The sequence below is a fragment of the Candoia aspera genome, chromosome 1 (genome assembly GCF_035149785.1).
Source record: "Candoia aspera isolate rCanAsp1 chromosome 1, rCanAsp1.hap2, whole genome shotgun sequence".
Classification (NCBI taxonomy): domain Eukaryota; kingdom Metazoa; phylum Chordata; class Lepidosauria; order Squamata; family Boidae; genus Candoia; species Candoia aspera.
Window position 1 is genome coordinate 7,117,046 of NC_086153.1, and position 21,193 is coordinate 7,138,238.

The 21,193-nt window shown below is 43.6% G+C and overlaps 1 protein-coding gene across 1 annotated transcript in view; it reads left to right on the forward strand.

The window, feature by feature from the left end:
• The first annotated feature begins 1,139 nt into the window (after positions 1–1,139).
• Positions 1,140–21,193, forward strand: part of AATF (apoptosis antagonizing transcription factor) — an 89,806-nt gene continuing 69,752 nt past the window's right edge. Inside the window, exons 1-4 of the mRNA XM_063296733.1 lie at positions 1,140–1,238; positions 13,907–14,089; positions 18,962–19,375; positions 20,895–21,032. Coding sequence (XP_063152803.1) covers positions 1,151–1,238; positions 13,907–14,089; positions 18,962–19,375; positions 20,895–21,032 — 823 coding nt within the window. The 5' untranslated portion in view covers positions 1,140–1,150. The remainder of the gene's footprint in view (positions 1,239–13,906; positions 14,090–18,961; positions 19,376–20,894; positions 21,033–21,193) is intronic.

Consider the following 21,193-nt stretch of genomic DNA (forward strand, 5'->3'; position numbering starts at 1 on the left):
CTGGAAAGTTTCTAGAAACCAAAGTCAATAGGGAACCGTGTGATTCACTTAATGATCACCACAGAAAGGTCTAAAATCCAGTCAGATTCACTTAACCACTGTTTTGCTTAGCAACCAAAATGCCAGTCCTAATTGTGGTTGTTAAGTGAGGACTACCTGTAGTCCTCTATATCATGGGAACCCAAGGAATGGGTTAAGTGTGTTGTCTGAATGCAGCCACTGGAACCAAAGGAAAACTAGCAGCAATGATAAGTGGAATAAGGTAAAGGTAAAGGTTCCTCTGCACTTTTGTGCCCGACTCTAGGGGCCAGTGCTCATCTCCATTTGTTAGCCAAAGAGCCAGTGTTGTCTGAAAACGCTTCTGTGGTCATGTGGAATGCTGTTACCTTCCCTCCAAAGTGGTACCTATTTATCTACTTGCATTTGCATGCTTTCAAATTGCTAGGCTGGCAAGAGCTGGGGCCAGTGCGGGATCTCACTCTGTCACATGGCTTGAGTCTGGAACCCAAATTTGCAACCTTCCCCTCCACAAGCCTGGTGTCTTAACCGCTGAGCCTCCTGGAAAGTGGGGAGGCTACCAAATCGGAGATGCAAAATCCAACTGACCACTAGATGGCAGCAAAGAGATACCAACCCCTCTCTTCCGCCCCCTAGCAGTCGCTCGGTGTTATGCAGTGGAAACACAGTGGTAGGGACGAGGTTGCAGAGGAGAGCAGCGACGACCTGCACGTTCAGAAACGTGCCACAAACCTCACAGGTGGTATAAGGCAGCGTTGACCGGGTGCTTTCCTTCCCATTCTTTGCCCCCACCCCCAGGGTTGCTACTGCTGCTCCCCTTTCGTTTCTCTGCCCTCCAGCAACCCCACCGCTGCGCACCCTATCCGGGGACGGCTCGGCAGTTCCCGTAACCACCAGGTCCCGCTTCTCGTGCAGACGAAGACCCGGAAAAAGATTCCGGCGACTGCCGTAAAACAGTATCAGGAGGCGGCTGGAAGCGCCCGCGCGTGATTCAAAGACGACATCTTCCACGCGCTGCAGAGCGCCGTCGGAACGGAGGCCCAGGGCAAGGCAAGGCTCGAGGCCCCGCCCATCGCCGTTTCCCTGGAGAGAGGCCCCGCCCCGCCTCCTTCTGGCGGGCCGACGCGACAAGATGGCGGCGGCCTTAACGGCGGAGCTGGAGCGCCTCCTCAACCCGCTGCCCCGCGCCCAGCCTGACCCGGAGGACGACCCCGAGGAGGGTAAGCGCTCGCCTGCGGGGCCGCCGTGGAAGCCTCCGAGCTGGGTTTTGCTTCTTCGACCCGAGGAGGGGCGGCTGAGACGTTGAGGGTTCGTGTTTCCACGTGGCTTTCCGACGTTGCCGGCAAGAGCAGCCTCTGTACACGTGTTGTGAGAGAGAGCGGAGGCGGGGGGCGCCTGTTTCGAACCGTGCCTCGCTCCACAGGCTGAGAACTCGTATCTCCGGCCCAGCTGGGGTCGGTGCCTGCTCACGTGGGGGTTGAGCAGGGGGGTGGAGAAGTTGTGAGCGTAGAAGAGGCGATGAGTACGTGTGAAAGGGGAGGAATGGGGGCAGAACGTGGACTGGGGCTGTTTGGAACTAGGCTTCTCCCCCAGCGCTGTGCGGAAGGGGCAGCTGAAGGGGCGGGGATGGGTTTCTGGGTTATTCGCCTTTGCGAGAAAGCGTCGCAAGCACACGCATGTGCACGTCTGCATGTAAAGGAATGGGTTAGGGGGAAGTGAGGAAAAGGCTCTTCTGGCTTTCGTTTTTCAGCTGTATTCAAGAAAAGATCATCTCAACCAGTGCTGAGTGTGGATACTTCCTACTTCAGTGAATAACGGGTGGAAAAGTCCTGTGTTTATTTATTTAAATCCATGTTTCTTAAACTTTTTGCTCTCAGGACCCCTTTCTGCTTTTAAAAGTTATGGAGGACCCCAAAAGAGCTTTTGTTTGTATGCGTTATATATATCAATACTTACTTTATTAAAAATAAAAATTGACACATTTGTGGAATAACTATTTATTGAATTATGTCAAAATAACAATATTAAACCTATTACTTAGCAACATAAATAAAATCTTTTTCATGGAAGAACATTTTTTTAACAAATAATGAGATTAGTGATATTGTTTTAAATTTTTGCAAGTATCTTCCATATCTGGGAAATAATTTTGATGTTGTTGTCCCCTGAGAGGCTCTTGGGTCCTTGGACCACCACACTTTAAGTAACACTGATTTATATGATCCCTAAAAGTCAAAGAGCACAGTGAAACAATGGGACTAAAATTTAAGATAAAAAAGACCAAACTAATGACAACAAGTACAACAACCAGCCTTGAAGGTGATAATGAAGATACTGAAATGGTGGAAGGCTTCTGCCTTTTAGGCTCAACCATCCACAGTAAAGGAACCAGCAGTCAAGAACACCACAGAGTAGCACTCAGTAGAGCAGCCATGAAGGCCTTGGAAAAGTTATTCAAATGCTGTGATGCATCCATACCTACAAAGATCAGAACTGTGCAAGCCATGGTATTCCCTGTGATACTCTATGGAAATGAAAGTCGGACTTTAAAGAAGCAGGATAGGAAGAGTATTGATGCTTTTGAACTTTGCTGTTGGGGGATGATTTATTCATCAAATCAACCCAGAGTTCTCACTGGAGGCACAAATGACCAGGCTCAAATGATCCTACTTTGGACACATGCAAAGATCTAACTCTCTGGAGAAGGCTCTAATGCTGGGAAAGATGGAAGGAAAGAGAAGAGGATGACCACAGCAAGGTGGATGGACTCAGTTATGGTGGTGATGATTGGGAGACTCGAAAGAACAGGTTAGGGACAGATCATCATGAAGAAAATCTATCTGTGGTTTGCTTATTTATTTATTTGTTCATTCAATTTATATTGCTGCCCATCTCAAACTAGTGACTCTGTTGCTAGGGGTTGAAAACGACTTGATGGCACATAATCCAAGCTCCCCACCTCAACAGTGGCCCTGGGCAGCAGGCAAAGATTAAAACCACCGTAATGGTATATAAACCATGATCACCTCATTAAAACCACCAACCCAAGCCAAAAAGCCACATCACCAGCAGAGCTCCCCTAACCTCCTTGCCCAAATGTCTGGGGAACAGCAAGTCTTCAGAGCTTTACGAAAGACTAACAGGGTTAGGGGCACCTGAATCTGCCCACATGAGAGTGAGATAAGAGCCCCTTCACAGGCTTACATTTTCCATGCTCACAGATTTGAGCATTAGTCTGCAACATGCCTGCAACAACACTTGCATTGTAGGGGCTCCTGTTCAGACTGCTGCCACGGTGCCCTTTTCCCGAATGCTCTTTTCCAGGACTTAGCAACCGGGTGCCCTTCAAGATGCTCAAAACTGCATTTCCCACAGCCCCTTGCCACTGACTAGGCTGGCCACCCAGGGCCTCCTTTCACGCCCTGCCCAGGGCCGCCTTTCGCAAAAGAAGGCCCTGGTCAGTACAGTAGTAGTGCATGGTGTGGCGGGCATGGCAGCAGTGGGCAGGGCTGGGCAACGTAGGCAGTTGGTGGCAGCAGGTAGGCGGGCAGTCAAAAGGCGGTCGTAATTGCAGATGGGCCCAGACTTCCAATGGGGACATGGCAAACTGAACAGCTGTGCCCACAGGCTCAGCAGGCAGAACTGACAATGCGACAGTTTTTTTGGGCTTAGGCAGGTTTTTCCTAAAGCCCAGGAGTGTTTTTCCAGAAAAAGGAAAACACCTGGAATCACCCCATTTGTCCTCTGGATGGCGGCTTGCAGCCAGAGGATCACAAACAGCATTTCATGTTCAACTGGTAAGAGCTAGCCAGGAGGCTGGGACGTCACCATTTTCCAAGCTGCGCTGTAGCCTTAAAGGGACACTAAGACCGGCCACCCCATTTCTAAATCACCCAATTTATATTTCTTTTAAGTACGCATACCCTAAGAGAGGCTTTCTACAGCAAGGAGAAGTGGGTTCTCTTGGTGCTTATCGTTATTTTTGGGGTTAATTTTTTAAAAAACTTTTTAAGTTTTGGACTTTGCTTTCCCTCCAAATATTAAGGCGGATTGAGAGTAAATAATTGTCTCCCTGTTATTATTTTTGTACTAAATTTGAAGATATTAGCATTTTCTATATGTTGAATCGGCTGTTTTGAACTTTCAGTTTCCTGCTTCTACTTTCCCTGGGGAAATGTCTGCATATCTCACTTTTGCTTGTGTAAACACATTCAGGAATTCTTTCATATCTTTGACTTTCTCTGGTTAAGCTCCTAGGGGGGTGCCATAATCTACTTCGTGAGACATGGAGGATTTTAAACAGACTTTTTCTGACTTCCACCAAGATTTTAAACAGATTCTGATTCCTACCAAGCTTTTATGCACAACATTCAGGACACTGTGGAAAATATGAGGTCCAAAATGTGTCATCTGGTTGTGGATATTGTGGATGAAACTGAGGAATTTAACAGTGACAGAAATGTCTCTTCTAAGAGTGAGATCAGGATTTCTGTTGAAATGCTGGATGAAGATCAGATAATCGGGTTGGAGAAATCTAAGGGAGACAGCGAGTTGCAAGCCACAAGTGTAATGGATCTTCTGATGGAATGCCATGGAAAAGAAGGGGTTATTCAGAGGTCTGCTGAAGAGAAGTTGGAGTTTTTGAGGGGGGCACTTGGGCTGTTCGATTTTTTTAAGAAAAAAGCTCTGTGCACATTGTAGGGATATGTAAATGCTCTGGTTTATTTTGAAGTGGGATAAGGGTTAAAGAATATCTGGATTGCTTTTAAGCTTGCCTGATTTCATTTATCTTTAATGATTTGGATTAAGATTAATAAGGTATTTAAAAATGTTTACTTGGGGTTTGTTTTGCCTAAGATCATTAAAATTGTTCTATTACTAAGTATAATGGCAAGCCACGTGTGGCGCAGAGTGGTAGGCGGCAGTATTGCAGCCAAAACTCTCCCAGTGACCTGAGTTCGATCCCAGAGGAAGCTGGATTCTCGGGTAGCCGGCTCAGGTCGACTCAGCCCTCCATCCTTCCGAGGTCAGTGAAATGGGTACCCAGCTTGCTGGGGAAGGTGACAACTGGGGAAGGCAATGGCGAACCACCCCGCTCTATAGTCTGCCAAGAAAACGTTGCGAAAGCGGCATCCTCCCAAAGGGTCAGACATGATTCAGTGCTTGCACAGAGGACCTATCACTATCATAATGGCAGACAAATTATGTGCTTTTTAGTTTGATCTTTATTATAGTAGACAGAAATGTATAGAATAGTAGTAGGAAGGAAATAAATAAATGTTATCTTTGGTGGGGGAAGTTGATTAGGGGGTTTATATATATATTTTTTTCTTTTAATATAAGGGGAGGGAATAACTGTATTTAGTGATTTTTACAATGTGCCAATGGAATGATTTATAGAGATAATGTGATTCTGGTTTAATATAGAGTAAGGGATTGATTATGGAAATTTTTATATATCCTTGCTGTTAAAAGTCAGAAGTCACCTCTTTTTGTAACTTTGAAAAAATTTTCTCTTGTGTTTCTACACTTCTTTAGTTTTTTCTCTTTTTTTCTTTGCAGTTTTTTGTTTTTCTGTAGCTTTTATCTTTGCTTGAAACTTAATGAAATTCTTATAAAAAAAATAAAATAAATGCAGATGGGCCTGAATTTTGTTTACATGACTGCTGCAACAGCTGGAATTTTGAGGACCGGTTGTAAGTCCCTTTGTTCAGTGCTGTCATAACTGAAAGGTTGCGGAATAAATGGATATTAAGTGAGGACTACCTGTAATAAGCTTGGTGCTTAACTAAGTGCTAATTAACTACTACTGTCATGTTCACTGTTTCAGTGTGCACTGTACATCGTAACGTTTCACATGCCATGGCGCTGACACATGTTTTTGTTTGGGAGGGAGCTGCTGTGAAACCTCGTGCCAAGCTCTGTATCTATGTTCATTTCAATGGAATGTGTTTGGGTTATGTGATCTGCTCAAGGCCTTTTCCCGCAGACCATCAGAAACCGTTAGGAGCACCTGGGATTGTGAGCCTGGGAAGATTCTACAGGGGGAGGGATCTCATTTTTAGTTTGCATTTGGTGCGCTTTCATCATTCTCAGCTTTCTTTGTGATCCTGCACACTATTCTTTAATAAACCAGATATCTTTGAATTCCTGCTCATGAGTCTGAGAGTGTTTTAGAATAGGCAGTCATTACAACTACTACTGCTAAGTACTAATTAACCCTGGCAAATGAAAGGATGGGGAAAACTTTTCAAGGAAGGGCAAAGAGAAATTTTTCAAGTGTCTACTCTTCATGGCTAAGAAATGAGACATTTGACTGTTCTGGAAAGCATAAAGTATGCTTTTCCCTGGATCTTCATCACTTGCTAAAAATCAGTGGGATTTGAGTATTGTACTATTAGATAATGGGGTTTGGGTTTAGCATGTTTTTGGCTAACACATATGAACTCGGGCACTGTGACTAACTCAGAAAGTTAGCCACAAGGGCAAGGTTTCTTTGAAAAACCTTTCAGAAGTGCAAATAAGCTCTCAAAAACTTTGATGCTACAGTTTTTCTGCCCCTTGAAGTTGAATGTCACAGAACCCTAGACTTGGCAGTTGTCGTATGGGCCATCAGATCCAACCCCCTGCTGAGAGCAGGAGGCCAAATTAAAGCCTCTGGACAGATGTCATGAACATTAAAGATCAATTTATTCCTATAATGTCTTTTATTTCCACTCTTCCTGCTTCCCCCCCCCCCATCACATCTCCAGAAACAGCATTAACACTCTCAGAAATGCATTTTAAAAGCCTTTACAGTGTCGAGCCAATCAGATCACTCAACTGGATGAGCAGTCTTAACCCTATAATTTAATGTGCAGGGTGCCACGTATGTGAATGAAAAGAAAATGAGAATTGAATTAGTAAGGATTTGTGTTTGGTAAAATAATCCATTATTTGAGGGTTGAGATGGTGTTTGTAGTATAGAGAGTGAATGGGATCAGGAACAGCAATGGACTTGTCTGAGATTTCTTTGCTCTGACTTTTTCATTCTCATGTCCTATAGCAAAAAGCTACAGTATTGCTTTTTTCCATTTGATTTCGTGAAATAAAACCTTCAAAAAATCTAAGGGCCCTGTGTTAAATTACGCCTACTAAAACATCTAGAATAGACGTACCATTTCCTGGGATCATTGTTTTTATTATTTATTTATTTATTTATTTATTTGACCTGCTTTATTTCACAAGTAGTCCTTGCTTAACAACCCTAATTGGGACTGGAATTTTGGTCACTAAGCAAAGCAGCCATTAGGCAAAACATCATGTGACTGCACCACTTAGTGACCACAGTTCTAGTGGTCCTGGTTGCAGTCATTAGGCCAGGACTGCTGCGCCCGCCTCTACTTCAGCCCCCCCACCTGCCCGTCCACCCCCAATCTCTGCTCCTTTCACTGCCTTGCACTCCACCGCTACCTACCCCTGCTGCCCCACACTGGCCCCAGCTGACCTTTGTCCTGCTGCTGACAAGGTGCACCTGGCCTAGGCAGCTGCAGGTGGGCAAAAGGGTAGCAGTGGGGAGGAGATAGGCGGGTGGAGGGAGTTGAAATGCATGCTGTGGTCGTAGATGTAGGTGGGCTACCAAGTGCCCAAATTTTGATCACGTGACCCCAGTGGCACTGCAACTTCAAGAGCCAGTCGTAACTACCATTTGTTTAGCGCTGTCATAACTTCAAATGGTCACTAAACAAATGGTCATTAAGCGAGGACTACCTGTAATTTATTTAACAGGCTGTACCACTGCTATCCAAGCCTCTTTCTGATAACGCATTAACTAAACATGGTAACCCATGTATTGAATTTTAAACTTTGCTTTTGTTGTAAACTGCCCAGAGTCCCTCCTTTGGGGGGAAATGGGCGGTGATAAAATTCAATAAATAAATAACCCACAGGTAGAAAGAAAAATAACCTCTATTTTGCATCAAGCTTGATTTCATGAGGATGTCCATGTAGGTTTTGGGACCACACTATAGATTTCGCTTTCTGTTGTGAGTTTTTTTTTTCCCCCCATCTTTCCATTCCAGCCTCTAGCCCTGAGGTCTTCTGATGATCTGACATCCAAATACTAACCAGCTTCAACCCTTAGCTGTTTCAACATCAGTGAGGTTGATTGGGTGCTGCCACCTGGTGTGAAATGCTGGTCTTTGGTAGTGGGAAGATCCCTCAGATCTGCAATGTTTAATTGATGACTGATTAGATTAAAAGGTTCATTATTTTTAATTAGCAAATTGGGTAGCTGATTAGATACTTAGGTATTATAAAGATAATATGAAAAATGGTTGGGTCAGGCACTTTATTAGAAGAGACATCTTCCCTCTGTTCTCATGGACGGGAATGCTTCTTCTCAAATCATACTGGCTTGGATAAATGTATGTATTGTCCTTTTTAAAATGCCTTTTTAATCATGGGCAGTTTTATGGCAACTTATCTGGCTTTATTGAAATTAATCAGCTGAGTCTCCCCTGTTTGAGTGGTATTTGTACTGTACACCATCTGTGTCTGAACCAGTTAAGAGTGAGTAGCATTGCCTCCCAGAAGCAAATTCTTTTTCCAGTGGTTAAACACTTAATGTTAGCTTGGAAAAGGCTGATGAAAATTCTTGGGAAGGGAGGAAAGAATCTTATATCAGATCCAGTAATCCTAATCTGACCCATGGCTTTTAAACTTCAGAGCAATTTTACAAAATTTTAGTAGAGGAAGGCTTTATTTATGGGTACAGCTGAGTTCCTTCAGCAAAGGATCGTTACCTTGTCGTGATGCTGGAGCTTGAGCACCTCAATGATGCCATGAGCTAAACCATGAAGGGTCACTCAAGACAGGAAGGTCATGACAGAGAGGTCAGACTAAATGCGATCCCTGGGGAAGGTAATGGCAACCCACCCCAGTATTCTTGCCGTGAAAACTAAATGGATCAGTACAACCAGAGATATGTCAGTATACCATCGGAAGATGAGACCCCCAGGTCGGAAGATGGTCAAAATGCTACTGGGGAGGAACAGAGGATGAGTTCAACTAGCCCCAGACGTGATGACGCAGCTAGCTCAAAGCCAAAAGGACGGCTAGCGGCCGACGGTGCTGGTGGTGAACGGCGAATCCGATGTTCTAAGGATCAACATGCCATTGGAACCTGGAATGTAAGATCTATCAGCCAGGGCAAATTGGATGTGGTTATTGGTGAGATGTCAAGATTAAAGAGAGACATTTTGGGCGTCAGTGAACTGAAATGGACTGGAATGGGCCACTTCACGCCAAATGACCACCAGATCTACTACTGCGGACAAGAGGACCACAGAAGAAATGGAGTAGCCTTCATAATTAATAGTAAAGTGGCTAAAGCAGTGCTCGGATACAATCCAAAGAACGACGGAATGATCTCAATTCAAATTCTGGGCAAGCCATCTAACATCACAGTGATCCAAATATACGCCCCAACCACAGATGCTGAAGAAACTGAAGTAGAGCAGTTCTATGAGGATCTGCAGCACCTACTGGACAACACGCCTAAAAGAGATGTTATTTTCACTGAAATGCTAAGGTGGGCAGTCAAATGACACCTGGAATTACAGGTCAGCATGGCCCGGGAGAACAAAACGAAGCAGGACATAGGCTGATAGAATTTTGCCAAGACAACTCACTCTGCATAACAAACACTCTCTTCCAACAACCTAAGAGACGGCTTTATACGTGGACTTCCCCAGATGGACAACACCGAAATCAGATTGACTACATCCTTTGCAGCCAACGGTGGCGGACATCTATACAGTCAGTAAAAACAAGACCTGGAGCTGACTGTAGTTCCGATCACGAACTTCTTACTGCACAATTTAGGATCAGACTAAAGAGATTAGGGAAGACCCACAGATCAACTAGATACGAGCTCACTAATATTCCTAAGGAATATGCATTGGAGGTGAAGAATCGATTTAAGGGACTGGACTTAGTAGATAGGGTCCCGGAAGAACTATGGACAGAAGTTCGCAACATTGTTCAGGAGGCGGCAACAAAATACATCCCAAAGAAAGAGAAAACCAAGAAGGCAAAATGGCTGTCTGCTGAGACACTAGAAGTAGCCCAAGAAAGAAGGAAAGCAAAAGGCAACAGTGATAGGGGGAGATATACCCAATTAAATGCAAAATTCCAGAGGTTAGCCAGAAGAGATAAGGAATTATTTTTAAACAAGCAATGCGTGGAAGTGGAAGAAGACAATAGAATAGGAAGGACAAGAGACCTCTTCCAGAAAATTAGAAACATTGGAGGTAAATTCCAGGCCAAAATGGGTATGATCAAAAACAAAGATGGCAAGGACCTAACAGAAGAAGAAGAGATCAAGAAAAGGTGGCAAGAATATACAGAAGACCTGTATAGGAAGGATAACAATATCGGGGATAGCTTTGACGGTGTGGTCAGTGAGCTAGAGCCAGACATCCTGAAGAGTGAGGTTGAATGGGCCTTAAGAAGCATTGCTAATAAGAAGGCAGCAGGAGACGACGGCATCCCAGCTGAACTGTTCAAAATCTTGCAAGATGATGCTGTCAAGGTAATGCATGCTATATGCCAGCAAATTTGGAAAACACAAGAATAGCCATCAGACTGGAAAAAATCAGCTTATATCCCCATACCAAAAAAGGGAAACACTAAAGAATGTTCAAACTATCGAACAGTGGCACTCATTTCACATGCCAGTAAGGTAATGCTCAAGATCCTGCAAGGTAGACATCAGCAATTCATGGAACGAGAATTGCCAGATGTACAAGCTGGGTTTAGAAAAGGCAGAGGAACTAGGGACCAAATTACCAATATCCGCTGGATAATGGAAAAAGCCAGGGAGTTTCAGAAAAACATCTATTTCTGTTTTATTGACTATTCTAAAGCCTTTGACTGTGTGGACCATAACAAATTGTGGCAAGTTCTTAGTGGTATGGGGATACCAAGTCATCTTGTCTGCCTCCTGAAGACTCTGTATAACGACCAAGTAGCAACAGTAAGAACAGACTACGGAACAACGGACTGGTTTAAGATTGGGAAAGGAGTACAGCAGGGCTGTATACTCTCACTCTACCTATTCAACTTGTACGCAGAACACATCATGCGACATGCTGGGCTTGAGGAATCCAAGGCTGGAGTTAAAATCGCTGGAAGAAACTTTAACAATCTCAGATATGCAGTTGATACCACTTTGATGACTGAAAGCGAAGAGGAACTGAGGAGCCTTATGATGAAGGTGAAAGAAGAAAGTGCAAAAGCTGGCTTGCAGCTAAACCTCAAAAAAACCAAGATTCTGGCAACCAGCTTGATTGATAACTGGCAAATAGAGGGAGAAAATGTAGAAGCAGTGAAAGACTTTGTATTTCTAGGTGCAAAGATTACTGCAGATGCTGACTGCAGTCAGGAAATCAGAAGACGCTTAATCCTTGGGAGAAGAGCAATGACAAATCTCGATAAAACAGTTAATAGTTCAGAGCAGAGACATCACACTGACAACAAAGGTCCGCATAGTTAAAGCAATGGTGTTCCCCGTAGTAACATATGGCTGCGAGAGCTGGACCATAAGGAAGGCTGAGAGAAGGAAGATCGATGCTTTTGAACTGTGGTGTTGGAGGAAAATTCTGAGAGTGCCTTGGACTGCAGGAAGATCAAACCAGTCCATCCTCCAGGAAATAAAGCCAGACTGCTCACTTGAGGGAATGATATCAAAGGCAAAACCGAACTACTTTGGCCACATAATGAGAAGACAGGACACCCTGGAGAAGACGCTGATGCTAGGGAGAGTGGAAGGCAAAAGGAAGAGGGGCCGACCAAGGGCAAGGTGGATGGTTGATATTCTGGAGGTGACGGACTCGTCCCTGGGGGAGCTGGGGGTGTTGATGACTGACAGGAAGCTCTGGCATGGGCTGGTCCATGAAGTCACGAAGAGTCGGAAGTGACTAAACGAATAAACAACAACAGCCGAGTTCACGTATTGTGATTTGCTTAGTAAAAGTAATTAGCTGGGTTCATGTAAGGCGCAGAGTTAAGCATAATGTGTGAACTTGCTCTGCTTGTACATGGGGTGTGGGCAGTGCTTCCTGATGCCATGCATGATGGCACGGGTGCAAAAACGAAACAAAAATCTCCAGAATGTTGCAGATCCCCCAAATCTTGTGAGGGTTCTGCATTTCTGCGGAAGCTCATAGGACACCCTTGGAAGATTATGCCCATTTTTAAAAATATAAGTGTACATCTTTTTGGGAGTCCAGCAAATGCCATCAGGGGAAGTAGGTGACATATCCAGGGGTGCCAGGTTGTCTGTTCCTGGCATACTATTTAATTGTTTCTTTAATTAGGAACTCGGTGGTGAATATTGATGGGATTATACTAAACAGGTCATGGGGGGGGGAAATAGAAAATTTTATTTATTGCATTTGCTAAGGCTACCTGACTTCAAAAATATATAATTATACAATTAAAATGTAAGTAAAACAGTTAAAAACATAATAAAACATAACTGGCTGGACAAGAGAACAGGAGTAACTTTCAAAACACATGATAGGTCCCCCAAGTACCCTAACCCCAGGCCTGAGAGCAAAGCCAGGTCTTAACAGCTTCCAGAACATCTCTGTTGGAATGGTGTTCCAGAGGACAGGGGCAATGACAGAGAAGACAAAACTAAAACAACCGTATCAATAAAAACAGGTAAATAAAATAGAGGCCCCGCAGGCACACCAACCCCAGGCCTGGAACAGAGCCAGGTCCTAAGGGCCTTGCAGAATCACAGGAGAGAGGGGGCCATATGTATCTCTGGGGGATGTTGTCCCAGAGGGCAGCAACGGAGAAGACAGACTTCCTCGATCTCACAAGATGACGCTGTTTAAGTGAGGGGACCTAGAGCACGCCCATTCTGCCACATGTAGCGGACAAACAGAAAACTGAGACGGGTGGTCCCTCAGATAAACAGGCCCTATGCCATGAAGGACTGACAACCCGCAACTTGAACTGTGCCCGAAAGCTGACTGGCAACCAATGCAATGCAGCTTGTGTAGCAACAATGGCACATGGGCGTAAAGGGAGATGCCCATTATTGCTTGCACCACTGCATTTTGAACCAGCTGTAGCTTCCGGATGGCCTTCAAGGGCGGCCTTGAGTTCATATAACATGCAATGTAAAATGTTGGTTAGTTTGTAGCTTGATTGCTGCATTTGTGTACCACACTCAACCTGATAACAGAATTAACCTATTCTCTGGGTTTGTACGATATACTGTATTGGATTATAACGTAACCGAAAGGGGTGGGGAGAGTGTGTGAAGCTCAACCAAATGCACAAACCTACGGCACCGTGTTATGAGGGTCTCTTGACAAAGGAGGAAGTCTTGGAGGGGTGGGATGAAATGTCACCCTACTTTCCAGTCCTTTTCCCATGCAGAATTCCAGGTGCTTACCTTAGCTTCAAATCCCTACGACCAAAAACCTTGGAGCAATGGTTCCCCAATGCGAGGTCTGACACATGGGCATAACAAGAAGTGCCCATTATTGCTTGTGCTGCTGCATTTTGAACCAGCTGTAGCTTCCAGATTGCCTTCAAGGGCAGCCTTGAGTTCATACAACATGCAGAGTAAAATGTGGTTGGTTAGGTTGTGGCTTGATCGCTGCATTCGTATGCCACCCTCAACCTGATAACGGAATTAACTGGGTTTGTATGATAAATTGGATCATAAAGTAACCAGAAGGGGTGGGGAGAGTGTGTGAAGCTCAGCCAAATAGATGAACCTAACGGCACCATGCTATGAGAGTCTGTTGACAAAGGAAGAAAAGTCTTGCAGGAATGGGATGAAATGTTACCAAAACTAACCACCCCTTGGTCTTCCTCTGTGTAGCTACCACAGCCAAAGTGATTGACAAGTTTGACGAAGGAAATCCTGATGAAGATATCCTTTCTGTTGGTCAAATACGGAAGGGAATTGCCTCTGACCTGTTGGATGCTGATAAGCGATACCAAGGGAAGGCCACAAGTCGCAGAGCCTTAGAAGAAGAGCTGTGGGGCACAGTTGAGGTGCCAGGTGAGTTGTTTCCTGGTTTTATTTTCTAGCCAAACTGCTGTGGTTTTGAGAGCCATGGCCAGGTTGCATATATCTTGAGAAATTGTTAGTAGTGTTCAAACTGTCCTGGCTTGAAATTTTAGGAATCTGTGTCACGTAAAGGAGCATGCAGTCTCTCTCTAAGAAAATAATCAAAACAATTTTTTTTCAGGAAAAGTTATAATGGCTAAAGCAACTTTAGCTGACAGCTAAAGGAGGTATATGAGGCTCTGCTTTCCTTTTAGAAAGTTAATTAAAAGCTACCTTGGGTGTGCCTTTCATCCAGGCCGATGAGGGAGGGGCACCATGAAGGAATGGTTGTAATTGGAAATTGCTATGTTTGTTGGATTTTGTCTTTTTTGAATTGTTTTTATTGTTTGGTTCTGCTGTTTGCCACCCAGAATGTGTCAGGATTGGGCATAAATTACAAATACTGTTAGTAAAAGTAATTTGTAAGCTATAATGTTGGGAAGACCTAACCCTCTGGAGAAGGCTCCAGTGCTGGGAAAGGTAGAAGGAAAAAGAAGAGGACGACCAGCAGCCAGGGGGAGGGACTCAGTTACAGGGGCGATGGGAACACCATTGGGAGATCTGAAAGACCAGGTCAGGGATAGACTGCCATGAAAATAATCTACGTGGTCGCTAAGAGTCGAAAATGACTTGATGGCACATAATCATCATTCACATGTTCCCATAGTATACAAATGCTTTGGTATGAACATCCCTGGCATTGAAAAAAGAGCTGAGTCGGAGGAAGGATAATTGAGATGTTTTATATTTTGCAGTGTGATTGGGTTTATTCAGGATATTGTGTGTTCAAAATACCTTTTGTGACCAGGTTTAAGCTTTCCTTGTTGGGGGGGTACAGAACTTTTAAAAATCTGGGCCTATCTTCCTCAGAAGATTTAATTTGTAACATATAGGTGGCCCTTGTTATCCATGGTTGTTCAGCTAGAACAGACCCCCCACAAATAATGGGGCTACCCATACTTTAATTTTTTAATAACAGAGTTCTGATATCTGTTAAGGATCAGGAGCGTTGACATTTCTGCTGATAGGAAATAGATAGTTGTACAGCTTATCTAATGCTTAGATGCTGGATTTAAAAGTTCCTCAGCCTCCTTTGGCCAGCACTGTATATTATATAGACCTGTGCCCCCTTTGAAAGGTTTTTGTCTACGTGTGAATGCAGCACCCAAATAGGGCTAGGAGGGCTTCCCTGCCTCCCATGTGGTCTTGTCCTGATGTTTCGGATTACAGCTCCCATTTCCCAGATTGGGTAGTGATTTAGAATGCTAAGTGTCATGATCCAGACCTGTCAGCCCATTAGGTAGTCCAGACCAGGAAATCAATTCTACAGGAAGGCTAAAACTGTATTGAGATTGGCTCTAAGAACAGAATTTGCGAGTCTGGTTGTGCTGGACCTACTCCTTATAGTTCAGTGAATTAGGGAGGTGTCTGCCTTAGCCGCTTCTGAATGTTATCTGGATGTTCTGGACTTTAAAAATGCTTCATCCCCTGAAGCAAAGAGTGGTCCGAGTTCGGTGATGAAAGAGGATTGCCACTATCGCTTTGCTCATGGTTAAACACTTTTCTTTGCCAGGGAGAATGAAGTACAGGATGTGCATATGTAGATGTCCTGGGTTTACGTGCTGGCAACTCCTGTTAAGAGGGCCTTGGATGGTCAGGCTGTGGGAATTTTTCTCTTGAGACCTAGGGAGATTAGTGCCAAGGTGGGCGAATGATCAGTGGCATCATTAGGCTGGCATCTGCTGGATTAATGAGGGACTGCCTCTCCCCGATTATATCTGCCTGTCCTGTCAGATCTGTCAGAAAAGTCATGTTATGCGTCCCGTCTGCTAGGGAGCTACACTGGGCGGGTCCCAGGAGGCAGGCCTTCTCTGTCATAGCACCCGTCTTATGGAACATCCTGGCTCCATCCCTGTTGATTTTCCGAAAGTCCCTCAAAACCTGGTTATACCATCAGGCCTGGGGGCCCCAGGGGACCGGCTTGGTACTGCAGTGGCTCCATTGTTATTGACATCTGCTGTCCTCTCTTAGCCTTTAATTGTGAGTAACTTCTTTGTGGGATGGGCAGCCATATAAATTTGATGAATGAATGAATGAATGAATGAATGAATGAATGAATGAATGAATGAATGAATAAAATGTTGACTTCACTTCTGTCAGATTTTGGAGATCTGCCAGTTACTTCGGCCAGGGAGAATCCTTGTTTGGCAGCACTTGACCTCTGGATGCTAAAAGTTGGGGGTCAAATGTAGAGCAGGAATAGTACCCCCTTTATGTCCAGCTGGCAGGCATCCAGCATCAATTCGTTCAGGGCTGAAGTTTGTTCAGGATTGTTATGAACAGTGGGCAACACGCAATGATAACTTGTTCTATCCAGTCAGGCTGTTCTGTATGTTTAAGGAGGGGTGGAGAAATGTGTTGGGAGCTTTCATTAGAATTCTTTCTTCAAATATGCAGGTTTAAAACAATTTTTATCTTCCCAGGCATTTTAATCTGAAAAATGTCTTCACTTGCTGCACGCCTTTGCTGCCTCATTTTATTAATGGCATGACTTTTATGATATATTTGAGTTATTCTTCGAAATCACAATATCTGTTGCATAACGGATGGTGTGCAAACACTTTTAATAATAAAAGGATAACGGAGGCCTGTTCCTTATTGGCATAAATTGACCATGTTATGATATGAAGCAGTAGCAGAGAGATTCTCTTCCTTGCCCCATTCTTTGATCAGTCACATTAAGTGGGCAGTCCTGAATACAAATTACAAAGTTCCCTATCGTTTTCACAGTACCAATTTTATTATGTTTGGTGCCTTGCCAGAAGTCTACACATTAAAAATCAAAATTTAAATCTGTAGAGTCTATATAGATTCCCCTTAGAAATTATTTCTGAGCTGGCCCTTCCTTTCAGCCAAGTCCTTGGGTGTTTTCATTACCGCATGGTATCAGCGGGGAAGCCTGTTGCCAGCAGGAATGGGATCCGCATCGGATTGGTGGGAAAGAAATTGGCAGCCCGTTCTTTATACTGATGGATCTCTCAGGAAGTGTATCTTTCTCATGTACAACACCTTCTCCCATCCTCTTTATAAAGACGTGCGCAAGGGAACGTGATCACCTTGTAATGCTCACCCATTATCTCATTATTTAATGGGAAAGGCTGTCAGGTAATCAATGGGTCTGATAATCGGTCTAGCTCCTGCTGTGGATAAGCGTGAGTTTGAGATTTTAATCTGCTAGAGACTTGCCCGTTGTCCCTTGGGCCAAAACTCGCGAGGTCGGTATTTTACATGCCTCCTAATATGGAAAATGTAAGAGGCAATGCTTTCGGGAAGAGATGCGTGGAACGTACGTGTAATTTCTATAACCTTAATAGCTGAGAATTTCCAGATGGTATTGACTTGGATGATTAATTAGGTTTATTGAAAATTCCATGCTCTGTTGGTATTGCAAGGGAAGAAACATCTACGGCTTTTGAGGTAGGGGTTAGAGCAGTTTTTTAAAAAAGGCAAGTATGCTAGCAAGAATCTGCTGGTAGATCTCATTTGGGGAATTCTGGATCTTGGTGATTTAATAATGGGAACAACCAAAGGCTTTCCCCCAAATCAAGCTCCATCTATGCTAGGCTGCATCCTTACTTGCATGGAATTGTGGTGCTGAGTACTCACCAGTTTTGTGTACCAGCTAGTCTGGTTTATTATTTACTTCTATGCCTCTCTACTCCAAATGGCTCTAAGCAAAAATAAGGATTAAAAACAACAGAGGAAACAGAAAACTGTATAGACTATGATGGTGTGATCCAGCAGGCAGACCCCAAATTTAACATCCCCTCAGTGACCCAGATTTTCACTTCTCTGCAGAAGCTCTTCAGAAGTGGTTCTCTCTACTAGCCCTATACCACTGAGTGCTCAGAAGCTACAGCTGACACAAAATGTGGGATTTTACTCCTGTATTAAATATGTCCCTGGGTTGTGAGCTGTTCTCTAGGCTGGATTCTAGCAGTTGGTTTTAATCCTTAAAGTGTTAAAGATTAAGAGTTTAGGGTCTGTCAAAACTGCCTTTCTCTTCATGACCCTGATTGTGAATTAAAGTCTGCGGAAGGGACTCTTTTAAAAAAGTGCCCATGCTTAGAAAATCCATGTGTTGATTCTTATATCATTCCCTAAATTCAGATGCTTTTCCTTCAGCGCTGAGATTGGTTCTGCTCTTTCTTGCCTTTTGGGAAAATTGTAAAAAAAAAACACCTCTTTAATTTGGCATCTTCAGATTATTAATCATGTTAAAATATGTTTTATAGTTTCTCTTTTCCCCCCTTAACTTTTGCTGTATGCTTCTGTTATCCTACTGCCTTGTTGACATTTATTAAAAGTTGCTCTATATGAATACCATAAATAAAGAACAGACTGCTTAAATAGAAACCTTCCAATAAATTGTGGGCGCTAAACCTTTTTCAGCCAAAAGCACATTTCCTTACATTAACCTTCCAGAGTTCAGAAACCAGTGCCTTTTCCTGTGTGTTAATAAACAAGTGTATACCCATTTATTCATTTCTCACCTCCCCACCAAATGTTGCAATTACCCCCCCCCAAAAAAAGTTGGTGCCACTAGAATTTTTAAAAAGTGCATAATCGTTCTTCGGAGATTAGGTAACTGTTCCTGCATCTGGCTTGTAGGTTATTGCCCCTGAAATAAACAAGAAAATAGTTATAAACACTCCCACGGTTACTTTCTGGCTTCTTAAAAGTCATATTCTTGGTCACGAATGGATCGTTGCAGTTGTAGTTTACATTCCATCGACCTTAACCATTGTGTTTTCTGATTGGTAGATGAAGAAACATCAGATGAGGAGACAGATGAAGGTGATCTTGGCAGTGACACTTTGGCTGAAGATGACAGTCCAGAAACAATGGAGGAAGAGGAGGAGGAGGAGGCCTCCAGTGAAGCTGAAGAAGAGAGAGAGCTGTCCAACGCCCTGAAAAAACCAGCCTTCAGTTTCCAGGCAATTGATGATTTTGAGAAATTTGCAGAAGGGATGGATGAGATTGGGAGTGAGGAAGAAGAGGATGCCAGCACAGGAGAAGACAGCGAAGGTGAAACAGATTCACAGGAAAGAATGAAGGAGAGTGAGGAGGAACTGACAGATGTCAACAGAGATCTAGATGATGGAGTCCTCTTGACTCACACTCAAGGCAAAGCAGCTGAAGAAGTGGCAAAGGGGAAAGCTGTGAAAAATCAAATAGGTCAGTAGGATGGCCTCCTTTGTTTCTGGGTGATGTCTTCCTGGCTTCCTGTGTAGAGAGTCAACAGAGATCCCCTTTGAAAAGTGGGAGGAACCTTCTTTCAGTGATGGGACATGTGCTTTGCATGTAGAAGATCATTTACCTCACAGAAGTGTCCAAGAACTAATTGGAACAATCATTACTGGGGGTGCAGTGCAACAATTATGCTGCAAGGCAGCTTTTTAGGTACAGAATGTGGCAGTTAAGCTGTAAACAGCTACATGATAAAAAAAATAATAATGTCTCTTTCAGTTTAAGTTCCACTCTTGGAGATTTCATAGTCATGCGACTTTCTTGGCAGCAATATGGTAGTCTGACATTGGCTTCATCCCAGACTCCCCAGTCCAGCCTACAGCTGTGGGATTTTCTGGTAGTCTCCCATCCAAGTACTAATTAGGCCCAGCTCTACTTAGTATTTCAGAATTGGTCAAGGTCAGCCAGGTGCGGCTACCTGGCAGGCACTGGCATAACATCCAATGTGCTATTTGCAGTTTCTTAAGCTCTAAGAGATAGGGACTGCCTCTCTTGATAGGAATCTGCACAGATGTTAAGATTGTAGGAATGCCAAATTTCAAGATGGCATCACGCTCTAAGGTAGCCACACGGGAGAGGGACTTGTTGCCAAACTGTTAAAATTCACTTCTCAAGAGCTTCCATTCTTTCCACTTTCAAGGGAGAAGAGCCATCCTTTTCAGTCCAGACTAGACTTAAGAACAATTTTAACTGTTTTTGTGAGACTTCAAACACTGATCTTCTTTGTTAAATCTTAAACATTAAAAAAAAATTATTGGGCCATTGTTTAGCTGGACCACAGATGTCAGATTGTACCAAACAGTTGAAAACAAAATGAAACTTCAGATTGGGCCATCAGTATGTATTTCTTTTTAAATTGTTTAATGTGAAGGGCTGCCTAAAACCTATTTTTTACTTTTAGTTTTGAAGGTTCCTCCTACAGTTCTGCTGCTAAGGAAGTCTGATCCAGTAAAATGTGTTCGCATAAGAGTATCTGCAAAATATTTATTAAACGGATTAATGCTAGGATAGATATGAACACTGTATTCTGTAAAATTGCTGAGGGGTTTTCTGTAGAAGCCCTGATTTTGTGGCTGGCTTTAATTTCTATGCTTTATTTTTATGTTACTTTACTCGTTCAGATACGGCTTTGTTGTTGTTTTAACCGCCTCAGGAGTGAAATTCATCTAATAATTTAAATAAATGGGGACGGGGGGAAGAGAAATGGAAGAAATCCAAGCGTTTGTATTTTGCTTGAATTGAATAAAAAAGGTTGCAATGCTTGGAAAAAGACGGTTTCTGCCTTCCCTCCAAGGAATTGAGATAAGACCAGAAAAATGGAATTGTGGAACCCTTTTTTGTGAGGCATCTGCTCTATCCAAACCCATGGCTACAAAAAACTAATGAGACTACTAAGTTTTGTGTTTCTCTCTCCCCCCACCCCCCACTTCCTTTATTTCCCCCAAAGCCCTGTGGGATCAGCTCTTGGAAAGCCGAATCAAATTGCAGAAGGCCCTCTTAATTGCCAACCAACTTCCACAGCCAGATACCTTCTCCGAGTTCAAGAAAAGAGGAGGACAAGAATTTTCTAATGTGCTCAAGAACAGTAAGAATCTACTTATGCTTAGGCATTTTTATATCATTGCTAGTATTGATTACATATTATGAGTTTCCTTTCAGACAAGTTGCTGTGGGTATTCTACCATACTTAAGAGAGAGAAAATGAAAATTGGGGGCCACAGTAACCTCTGTGTATTAATTACACAA